The sequence below is a fragment of the Melanaphis sacchari genome, unplaced genomic scaffold (assembly GCF_002803265.2).
Source record: "Melanaphis sacchari strain LSU unplaced genomic scaffold, SCAv2.0 Contig4_pilon_pilon, whole genome shotgun sequence".
NCBI classification, from domain to species: Eukaryota; Metazoa; Arthropoda; class Insecta; order Hemiptera; family Aphididae; genus Melanaphis; species Melanaphis sacchari.
The window spans coordinates 9,325,082-9,337,924 of NW_020271335.1; the positions used below are offsets into that span (position 1 = coordinate 9,325,082).

General features: G+C 25.6%; 1 protein-coding gene across 1 annotated transcript in view; it reads right to left on the reverse strand.

Moving 5' to 3' along the window:
* The window catches only part of LOC112598811 (RNA-binding protein Nova-1), a 50,574-nt gene extending 44,064 nt beyond the window's left edge, over positions 1 to 6,510 (reverse strand). Inside the window, exon 1 of the mRNA XM_025345435.1 lies at positions 5,382 to 6,510. Coding sequence (XP_025201220.1) covers positions 5,382 to 5,952 — 571 coding nt within the window. The 5' untranslated portion in view covers positions 5,953 to 6,510. The remainder of the gene's footprint in view (positions 1 to 5,381) is intronic.
* Positions 6,511 to 12,843: the final 6,333 nt, after the last annotated feature.

Sequence of the window (12,843 nt, forward strand, 5' to 3'; positions counted from 1 at the left end):
TTTTTTTTCTTTTTATAATACAATATTAGATATTTTTTATACGTAATTATTATCTAAACTAAATTTTCAATTTGTATAGAAAATATTTATTTGCAAACTATACTACAATATTTAATTTGTAATTGCATTTCATATTAATTTTTTAATAACACCAATATTTAAAATTTAAAAAGAATCATAGAGTAAATTATCAACTAATTTAATTATAATTAAATAATAATTACTATATAATATACTTGTCTAGAATGTTATTTGACGTTTTTTCATTTAATTTATAGAGAAAAAAATATAGTATAAACTAAGTATTTTTTAATAATATATATGATAAAAAAAAACCTTCATAAATTACTAAATTTATAATACAGTTACAAACGGGAATCCTTTATAAGTATACTTAATTTACAGAATATAATTGAAACTCTAAACACATATTATTTTAAGAACTCCGGGTCAGATTATAAAACTATTGTATGCACAAATTCAAAATGTAGCACTTATAAACACTTAGATATATTATACATTTATAATTTTGAAATATAATCTACTTAATCCGTAATTTTTAAAAAAGTTTTTATTTATTAAGCATTTTTAATTTTATAGATTTTCTTAAAATACATATTTATGGTGTGAATGTATTAATGTTGAGGTTCTTATAGTAGTTAATGGCCATAAACAAATTTTACGCGTTTCATATGTAGTTCACATATTCTTAATACAGTAAATGCAGAGTAATGTTTAAAATATTTTTTTTTTTATGTCTTGAATAAAAATAAAAATAAATTAAATCGAAATATTTGCACTACAAACTAAGTATAGCTTTCATTATTTATGTTGCTATACAATAAGTAAATAAAATAATTATTTATGTTGTTCAATGCGATATGCTATTATTTATTATTATGAACCTATGTATAATTAAATTGATATAAAAGATCAAAATAATATATTCAATAATACTTATAAGTTATAAGTATAAGTTTTCCTACAAAAGTTATTAGAAATTCTCAATATTTTATATCAATTTATTTTATTTTTTTTTTAAGATAATATTATATATGTGTAATCGAAAAATAAATGTAAGTATAATGAAGAAAAAGACATATTTCCAGAATGAAAAATCCTACCTCTAGAGAAACTTGGAATATTCTAGATATAAAAATATAACAAAATTCATAATAATTTTAGACAATAGTTATTGTTTTTTATACCACGTGACTTAGTTTTCATAGAACACATAGTTTTGTTTTAAATCACTGAATTGTTAATCTTACAGTCCTGATCACTTAAACGTTTTTTAAATATCACGGTAAATATAATTATTTAAAAGTCATAGGCTAATAAAAAAATAAAAAAACTTTAATAAATAAACTATTATTAATTATTAGCATTTGGTATTAATGGTTGTTCTAAACCTACGTATACGACCAGAATACAGACAATTTCTTCTAAAAAATTAATCTTTCGAAATATTTTGAATTCTGATAATTTATAAAATAAATTGAATAAAACATTATATTAATTTTAATTATTATTAATATTATATAATAACTAATAAGTAATAACTATGATTATAGAATACCTTCACTAAAATCGGTAGCGTTATCAATCTTTGTCTTTTATAACGTTATTACTTATTTTATATTAGGTATTATAATTTATCAGGATTTGTAATAGATTTATGTAGATAACTTTACTTTCTTATAAATCATGGTCTCTACCATTATCAGCTAATAGATGTGTATAATAATTATTAATTTAATTTAATTTCCCTCTAGATGTTTAGAAATAATATATAAAATATAACATTATAACCTGTAGAATTGAATAATGTAAATTTAATTACTACGATTTGAAATATTATTAAATATAGTACCTATCATTTGGATATCAGTAAATATATTTCCTTCACAGCAACATAGTGACCTTTAACCATTGCAAATGTATATTCTTAAATTAAGGTACGTAGTTACATTATAAAGTAAATACAAACAAGAGTACCAGTAAATGTGTATTTAATCTAGTATAACTATTTTTAAATTATTACTATCAAAAATGAAATTATTAATAAATAATAAAAATAATAATTAATAAGTATTTTTAAGTTAATATAAATAATTATTATGTAATTAGTCTTCAAATAAAAACTGCTATTCAAATAATTTATAAAAACAGAATTACAGAAGTTAAATGTAATAAAATGAATACTTCAATAAAAGAAAAAACATCTGCTATTCTTTAATAATTGTAAAGAATCACTTAAAACACTTACTAGCTTGTGTTAAACATTATCACACACATTTCCAAATTCAAAATATGTATTTATCCTCTCCATTATATTAATACATTTTATTTGCAAGAGAAAATACAATTGTTTATGTTAAAAATATTTTTGTTTAGGACTCCAATTAATGATAACAAAACAATCAGAAAAAATAAATCATAAATTTAACTAAGACATGTAACCACATTAATTATATAAGTATGGTTTGTTTCAGTAAATAGTATTATGCACGAAATGGTTTTTATTACTAATAAATGTTATGACGATTTAACAATTCTTAAGATTTTACGATTACTGCGAAGCAGATAAATGCACTGTTTTAAAATGACAAAAAATAAATAGATTAAAGAAATAATAAAACGTTACGGTCAAATAGATCAAAAGGAAAAATAATAAATAAGCAAAACAACTAACATTGAAAAAAAAATACTTGGAATAAGTTGTTGTGGTTAAAAATAAAATTATGCATATAGGTAAATAAAAATTATAACCTAAGTACATTATTTAGTAAGTTGATAACGCTATTATTATTGTTAGAAAAATTAGTTACTTAAATCTGGGTATTTTTATTTAATTCTAATGAACCTAAGACATTTCATATAAAAAAAAAAAATTGTAAGCAGGTTTATTCAATAAAGAATAATTTTCTTATAAAATTTAAAGATTTTTGAAAAAAAAAATTATTTTTTAAAATTTTTACTTATTTAAATAACAAGTTTTTTAAATTATTAACCAAAAGTGAAACTTTTAGAGAATTTCAATTAACAAAAACCGAATTTTGAATTAACCATTAACTAAAGTATTAAATAGTTATAAGTGTTTATAATGTTTATTTAAAGTTTATATTTAAGTGGAATGCGGTGTGAACTACCCCACAAAATTTTAATCTATTACTCTACTCATCAATTTTAAATATCTAGTAATAACAAATTAAATAAAGTCGTCCGAAATCCTATTTTTATTCATAAAAATTTTCAAATAAAATAAACTATCGTTCAAAAATGTAAGAACATCATTCAGTATCGCTTACTTTTTTACGTAGGTTTTTTAATTTTTCTACAAATGGTATATTATATTGCTACCTATACCTATTACCTATACAATTTCAGTATATTTCATATTGTATATTTAAAAATTGTGAAAATAAGAAATTCATAGTAATTAATTAATTAAATAAATTTTATCATTGATTATTAGTATAGAATACAGATGAACTGTATAGCTAATAATTATTTAATGGCAATGGTATATGATATGATTTATTTTCGTTTGAGACGAATATTACCAATTTAAATCTATTTTTACTATATATAACCTAGTTATATATACATTAATTATACCAATGAATATTTAAAACAAATTTATGTCACGTTGTTTAAAAAGCAAAAAATTAACAGAAGGTATTAGTGAAGCCTATTAAAAAAAAAAAAAAAAAAAACATCGATATAAACATAATTATTCATAATGTATTTAATTTTGAAATAGATATATTAACTGTACCAAGTATTATAGCAACAAATATTGAAAAAAATCATCATAACCAACCAATAATAGGAAACGTATATTAAATAATTATCCAAACAGCTTTTTATGATTTATTTTGTATAAATATATACTTATAATTATTTATCGTGAACTATATCCCATATAACAAGGCATATTCATTATTATTCTAATAAAATATTATATTGTATTTATATTTAAGTATAAATAATCCCCTGTAGACCTATCGATGAAATATATTACATATTATATGGCTTATGAATTTTATGAAGGGATTTTAACTAGAGTAGGTACCTAATCGGTGTATTTTAACAGATAAACTGTAGTTTAAAATAATAATGGCCCATAAACGTCTCAAAAATAATTAACTATAATTTATTAATAATAATAAGTAAAAAGTAATAAAAATTAAAAATGTATTCAAAGTAAAATAAATATCATATAAACATTTTAAAATAAATATAATCTTATTTTACAGGCATAATTCAGTATTAATTGAATTTAACCGATTACAATATAAAGAAAAAATATTTTACAGCATTTTAATTATAATACATCATGTTAATATACGTTATATTAAATACATACGAAAAACCTATACGAAAAAAATATTATACAATATTCTTTAATATTAAATAAGAGGTAAATAATAATAAAAACAAATAAAATGTTTCTAGATTCTACTAGTTATTTGGGTATTTTGTATACATAATTTAAATTATTTTGTTTGCATTATAAAATAAAATCAATAATAATAAATAATGGAATTCCCCAAAAAATCAACCAGTTTATTTTCATGAATAATTAATACATATGTATAGTAATTTGAAAATTGAAATGCAAGTTCCGATATTTTTTATATGTGGATTTTTTTTTTAAATCATTAACCTTTTCACTAAAAATAATCGGTATAATTAAATATTTAAATTAAAGTGAACAAAAATTGCCATGCCTGAAACACAGGTATTATGACATTACGCCAAAAATTATATTTACAACGCCTTAAGGATTTCGAATAATATAAGTTTAAACATTCATGCAAAATTTTTTTCGTTAATAATCCATGTTTATTTATATTTTGAAGGATTTATTATTAATTTATCATTTCATATTGAACACCAACTATATAGATATTAGTCTCTTTTGACTTTGTAAGTATCGCTTTATTGGAGTAAATAAACTTACAAAATATTAACAATAATGTCTGATCATTAAATTTAAATGACGATAACGAAACATAAATTAACTTGTAATAGCTCATAATCAATTAATATTTGATAAACATTTATAACGATATTCTTATATTATATTAATATTATGTTTTTAAGGTTTTTTCATAGAAATAATTTTCGAAGACACGACGCGTAAAATATATTTAATATACGAGTACCTAAGGAAGTTTTTTTTTCAATGCTACTAAAATTATATTACTTATACCTATATTAAGAATAAAAAAAAAAATAATTACTATTTCTATGATATAAAATATACGTAATATCCGAAGCTAATATCTATAATTTTTTGAGCGATTTAATGGTTTTATAACTGGTATATAATTAATTCAAACGAGTTAAATGTTAAATTCGACTTGTCTTACCTGCGACGATGGACGAGCTATGCGTTCTTTTAACGTTTGCGCCATCCAACGTGTCCTGTAACGGACGTTTCCTGTTTTCGACCGCGTGCTGTTGCTGTAGCTGAAGATGGTGATTATGTAGATGATGATGAAGATGATGATCGTTGACCGGTGACGCCGGGCACGCGTCCATCATTTTCACGTCCCCGGCGGCGGCGGTTGTTGTGAAGCAACGACCGCCGATCGACGGCGTTAACGCCAACGATAACGGCGACGACAACGATAACGGCGACGACGACGACGACGACGACGACGACGATGACGACGAAGACGACGACGATAACGACGACGGCGATGATGACGATAACGACGACGGCGGTGACGGCGGCGACGACAACGACGACGGTAACAGCGGCGAACACATACCGGCGCCGGCCGCGGCCACCGAATCGAACTGCATCGCGTACAACATTCGCTGGCAGAAGTAATGGTCAGGCGCCGACGCCGTGGCCGCGTACAGCTCCGCGCCATCGGCGCCGCCGAACATACCGCCGCCGGCACTCGTCTGCGATGTACCGGTCAAAAATTGCATCGCGCCCGAATTTTTTCTCGTGTCGCGACGGTAAGAGTAAATTTATAAAAAAATTCAAAATTCAAAATTCCTATTAATAATAATATTAAAAGATGATTGTTATTAACGTTATAATAAACTCAGAATCACGCGAGTCGTTATCGCTGAGCAACTGATGACGACTGCTGCTGCTGCTGCTGCCGCTGTTACTGCGACGACGGTGTCGTTCTGTTGAGCGCGGTCAGGGTTAACACGTGTGCGTTACACTAGTGTCCGCATGCCCAGGCGAGTAACTCGCGACCGTCTGACGGACGACCGTTTATAATATCATAATAGCAAATAAGCACGACAATGATATTGCTTATAGTTATTTTAATCGTTATTATTACTAGTATTATTATTATTATTATACTATGCGTTCTTCTTTCCTGTGCCGATTTCCGTTGTTGTTGTTGTTGTTGTTGTAAGGCCGGTTGCACGCTGATATTTACTGACGACGACTGCAACGATGTTGTGGACGATCACGCGGGTGCATGCGAGTTTAACGATTAGCGCGCGCGACCGGTGTGCAGCGGGTCCGCGCTCGATGGCTGCCGATCGGTCGGCCGCCCGCCCGCCCGTGTCCTTGCCGCCAAAAGACCTTGTCCGCGCCGACCCACTCCCGCCCTCACCCCTTCCATCCGCGCAATTACGCTACGCGAGAGCCACCGCCGCGACCGCTCGTCCGTCGGCCGGTCGCGGGTAGGTCGTCCGACCGGTCGTCATCGTCGTCGTCATCATCGTATCGGACGATCGGCGAACACCAACCGATATGACGCCCGAGTGAGTAGGGCGCCGATCGTCGACGCCGTCACGATCAAGGGCACCCGCGCCGCTAAGGGCCGTGCCACCGCCGGACGGTCCCCCATTAAGCGATAATATTTAGGTTCTTTTACAATAATTCAATCCAAACATTTATCGCTTTTATCGTGAAAGCAGTAATAATTATATTATTATCATCATCGACATTATAATATTATAATAGATACTCACATATTATCTTAATGATAAGCTCCAGTGCTGCAGACGCCACTCTGTGATATTATTTACTTCGTCTAATGTTGTGCTGTTATGGACGAGACATGCGTGTGGAACGAAAACTCGCTCGCGGTGCTGTGGTAGCCATTACCTTCCGCTCTGCACTTTTAAAGCTGTGTTACCGCGGACTACCCTCAATCGATCATTTATAATATAAATTATAATATTCCGCGCAGAACACAAAATTATGCCCTGGCAAAATATTTTTATAATCTGCGGTGTTGCATATTTTAAATTTATACTTCAAGTTTTTGAAACTTAGCAAATGGTAGATAGTTAATAATTGTTCGATTTAAATTATAGACTTACCACTAGTATACTTAGGAATTTTACTTTATTCGTCAATAAAAATGAAAACAAGTAAATAGTAAGTACATGCTCTGAGCTCTTAAAAACGCTGACCACTCGCGAGCTTATAATGACCTTAAATAAATAAAATAATAAAACCTATGACCTTAAAATATAATGTACAAAATTATGTGTTTCGTGTTTGAAGACCGGATTTTTTTTTTTTTTTGCTACGTGCACTTGAAAAACGTGCAAAATTAAATTGTTGATGCATAAGCCTTAGAATTAGAGAGCAACAATATTTCTATCATGGATATTTAAATTTATGTTTTCATCACTATTATAATAATTAGTTGTTTATAATTTAACTTGCACCGTTTTATAACTATTTATCATAATGTATATTTCCAAATTTTTTCCCGTGAAGAAAAATTGTATAAGATTTTTCTTTACATAAACCTAATTATTGTGGGTATATCATAGACTATATAAAAACAGATAGATTACTCGGCCGAAAACAATGGGAAAATAAAATAAGATTCACATCTCTGTCTTTATCTTTTTTATATTATATATATATAATATGTATTATTAAGATAAGCTTCATCGTCTGGGCCATTGGCTGACAATATTGTACTCACATAATTCACATTAACATTGTTATCTATTTTACTACATTGTAATTAGTAAGGTCCAACGACATCGATTAAATGACACAAACAACAAATAATACCTGCAATAATACAAAAACATATATTTTTATGAAATCATATTTAAAATATAAATTTTAATTCGAAAACCTTGAAATTTGCAATTATGACAAATTAAAACTTTTTTTAATTAATCTATTTCACTTTATTCGGATTTATAACTAATTTCTATAAAATTTGGTGCATACGATAAAAATTTCAAAATATTGCAACTGTATAAGAATCCTTTCTTTAATTATGATAAAAAAATTATTGATATTATTATGTTATTTAAGATAAACAGTAAGCACTATAATGATGTGTACGAAAAGATGAAAATTTAGTGGGGTTTGTAAAAATTTTGTCTCTTTAAAATAATTACCCAAATTATATAATATATTATATTACATATGAAAATTATGTAGGTATTTTACTTTTTAGTTGTTCTAAGATAATTAATAATATCGGTATTGTATAGTTTAAACTAAAATGTATAATAATATAATACAAATAAAACTGTTAAATCTCCTCAGAAATAATATTTTTGATTTATAAAAAAATAATTAACATCGTTTTATTCATTATTAAAATACATAATTTAAAGTTTATAAAAAAAAAAAAACTATATACATATATTTTAATTTTTTTAAATTAAAAAATAAAAATACTTAAGAGGAATATTATAGGTATTACATTTTCAAACATAATACATTCAACATTAAAATTAAAATTTAATACATTTTTCACCATATAACAATATAAACTTTAAAAAAAAAATGTGCTTTGTAATTTTAATAATTTAAATCAGATATATGAGCAACTTAGATAAGATCTTGAATTAAATTAGAAAAAAATAAATAAACTAATAAAATCGAAAATATCTTATGTCTAACTTCAAAAAAAAATAAAAAATATTTTGAAAATTATATCATGTATAGAAAATAATAACATAAAATTTGGTGAAATGTCAGATATCTTCTGTTTTTATTTTTTAAATACAACAAAATAACAAAAATTGTTTGAGGAGAAATAATTATTCTAGGAGTATAAGTCATTTTAATGTAGTAAAAATTTTAAATTCAAATAATGATAAAAATTAATTTACTTTCCTGTAGGAATTTTTTTTAACATATATTTCAAAACGTATAAAGTATCATGTATTCCATTTTAAATTTTTAAGTATAAACAATCAATTTTTCAAGAACTTCTAACTACAAAATAACTAGTAATTTTCAAGATTTTTTTTTTTATTGTAAAATAAATGATCACTGATTGGGAACTTTGTATTACATTTTTAAGCATTTTACTCATTCATAAATTTTATAAAATCAAAAATTAAATCATCTATAAATAATAGGAAAATTCTCATTTTTCCACTAACTAGCAATGAGATCTATTTTTCTTATAGAAACCACCCCCGATTTTAAAATCGAAACATTTTTTTACCTCAGAAGGTGATGATTACAGATAGAAAAAAAAACACACATCATCATAAAATTAATACATTCATTACTCCGCATAGAATCTAAAATTATGTGTAATTTAGAATCAATCATTATAGTGAAAATAATGAGAATTATAACTCATAATATTATATCGAGTTGCAAAACAAAATTGATTAACTAAAAAATTAAGATTCGCTAAAATTTAATAGACCAATCGTGGGCCACTAAATCAAATTTAAAAGATTAATACATTGATTTGTTGTATATTAAATGTTGATTGATGCAATCCGACAATATACAATATTACTTTTTACTTTATTTTCAATCATCATAAAATCAAAAGCCTTCGTTATGATATAGTTCAATTTTATTTTTATCTTGTATAACATGATATTTTAAAGATAAAAATTATATGTATACTACAGTATGCATAGATATACGATTTATTCCTGAAAATGTAATAAAGTAACAATGCATTATGCATACATTTACAATATAGGTACATATTTATTTTTATCATAATGTATAAAATACTACAAACAGGGAAAAAAATTATCGATTCGATAAGATTCCCATCGATTCCCATCGGTCTCCTATCTATTTCTCCAAGTATACTGCTGCAGAATGATTACCCGAGAACATTTTCAAGCGCCTAGATTTTAGTCTTATTTTCGGCCTCAATGGTCTCATTTCACAAGAAAGGCTTTTATTGCCTTTGCCATTAATCTCTGCCGTCGGTTGAGCTGTCCATACGATATATGGGTAGTTATGCATCAAACGCGTATTCGAATGATACATTTCGACTCCACTCGATGTACCCATAAATGAATGTTACGACTGTTACGAGTCATATTAATATATTATATAAACTTTGGAAAACTTTCGGGTTCGTATATTTGAGCTAATATTATTTATTTTTAAAACACTGCGCACTCAACCACATCGCGACTTCTCCTAAAAGATTTTGATGTATTTCCTGTCATATAAATGTACAGCCGCACTCATAATATAACGTATCTCTGTAATATTACCACGTTGGTAAACCGAAATATCATATTACAATATTGCAATAGCACCAGCCATCAGGTAGAAGCATTAGCATCTATAAAATAAATATCACGTATTTATTATTATATCACGTAGTATAGAACACTCGCCAACTATCTCCTGTTATTGTTTTATGTATACATGAGTATGTATTACATATATATTGCATACATTGTATAGAGTTATTTCGATGCGCCTTTCTGTCTTTGTAACTATAATAAATAACTTAACAGTATAATACAATTTTTACAGCTAAAACCAACAGCATATTAATGTATTGTATATGTCTAAATAGTATACTTAATACTAAATGCAATTAGAAGATATAGGTATACGTGTAATTTTATATTATATTGTATTATATACATATACATAAATTAACATACAGGCATGCCAATGTCACACAATAAAAAGTACAATGTTATAGGTATTTTATTATGAAATATATAATATAATATGCATAATGCATTTACTATTTATATTGCGTATAGAAAAAACATATGATTTAATTTAAAAATACTAAAGAAATACATATTATACAAATATTTAAAAAAAAACACCCGTTTTTTATATATCACTAGTTTTTATGCGCACCTCTATTTAATTTTTAAATGTTAGAATTTAATAAGTTAACGTTCTGAAATAATACAGATTTTCCATTATAATTCCAGAATTATAGGTTTTATGTCGCCTTATATCAAAGTTACTTTTTTGTCACTTTAAATATATTTTACAATTCTATTATTAATTTTATAATAAACGAAAATGTTATATGATTTGGAGTAGATCATTAGTTGATTTTGTTAATGAAAATTATGCGAATAATCTATTTATTGTGGATTTTGTTTAATTTAAAATTCATGAAAAATTTACACATATTCATAAATTAATACTTACAAACATAAATTTCAGATGTTATAGTGATGGTATTTATTATGAATATCATTAATTAATTATATCGTATATATACAAATATTTAATAAATTAAATATGTATATTATTTATAAATGCAACTTGGTGCTCAATGTTCACCTATATGATTATATAGTGTTCAATTTAATTATACATATTAATAATTTGTGGAATTGTATTTGAGTAAATGACATTAAAAATACAGATCAGTCAGATAACATATACAATATTAAAATAGTATTCATCGATGTGGAATGTATTTAAAATTCAACTTTAATTTAGTAAATATAATACAAAAAAATACTTAGAAGTTATATTTTTAACACAAAAACAGTTTATTTAACAACACTATTCACCTGAATACACCTTTAATTGAACTTATTTTACAAACGCTCCCGTCCACCACATTTAAAAAAATCCAAATTTTACGCTCCATATTTTATTCGTTCCAATTTTACCGTCCATTTTACGTATTTTTATTCAAAATATATTTTCTCAATAATCATATAATATTAAAATATTGTATCATAAACAACGTCAACTTTCAAATATTCTTTGCAAAATTGATTTTATACTTCCATCCAAAGTGCATTTTGAACGCACTTAATAATGTATAATGTATAATTTAGTTATTAATTTATTTTATATTTCATTGGTAAAGCAATATTTCTTCGCTTTTACGTCATAAATAATTGCTAATGAAATTAAAAACTATAAAATTAGATACATTTTTCAAACTATTCCTTAATGTGAAAAAAATACATTCATTGCATGAATTATAATTGATTTAATATTTTATTCAATTGAAATAATATACCATAATCATTTTTCAATAGCAAAATAATAAACATATAAAATAAATACCCCTACCTTTAAATATAATCATATTTAATACTTACAGAGTCACTGAAGTATAAATTAATTAATTATAAAGTTTATAGATTCCACAACCATAAACACATGCAAAACTAATTAAATGTATACATAGATATAAGTTTAGCTGAAGTATATTTAAATTTCTACTTTTGTAGATACCAAAAATCATGCACTGAACCAAAAATCGTTGGTAAAATTAATTATATATATTAATCGAATTTTAACAATGATACATTTGTCAAAACAATAATAATTGTTTCATATTTACAAAAGTATTATTGAATGTGGTTACGATATATTTAAAATTAAGATATTCAATTGTTCAACTTAACAAATAAACATATTATCAACGAACAGACTAAGCTTATTAAATCAATAAACAAATAATTATTTTGATAAAAATGCTAATGCATTAACCATTCATACATGATAGTTTCAATGACGATGTGATTAATGCAACCATAGGTATAGTCGATTATTATTAGTGGGTATATATTGTACTTAGAAATAAATTTCGTTATTAGCTTTTATTCATAACAACGCAAATTGTAATCTGAACTTAATTATTATTGATCGAT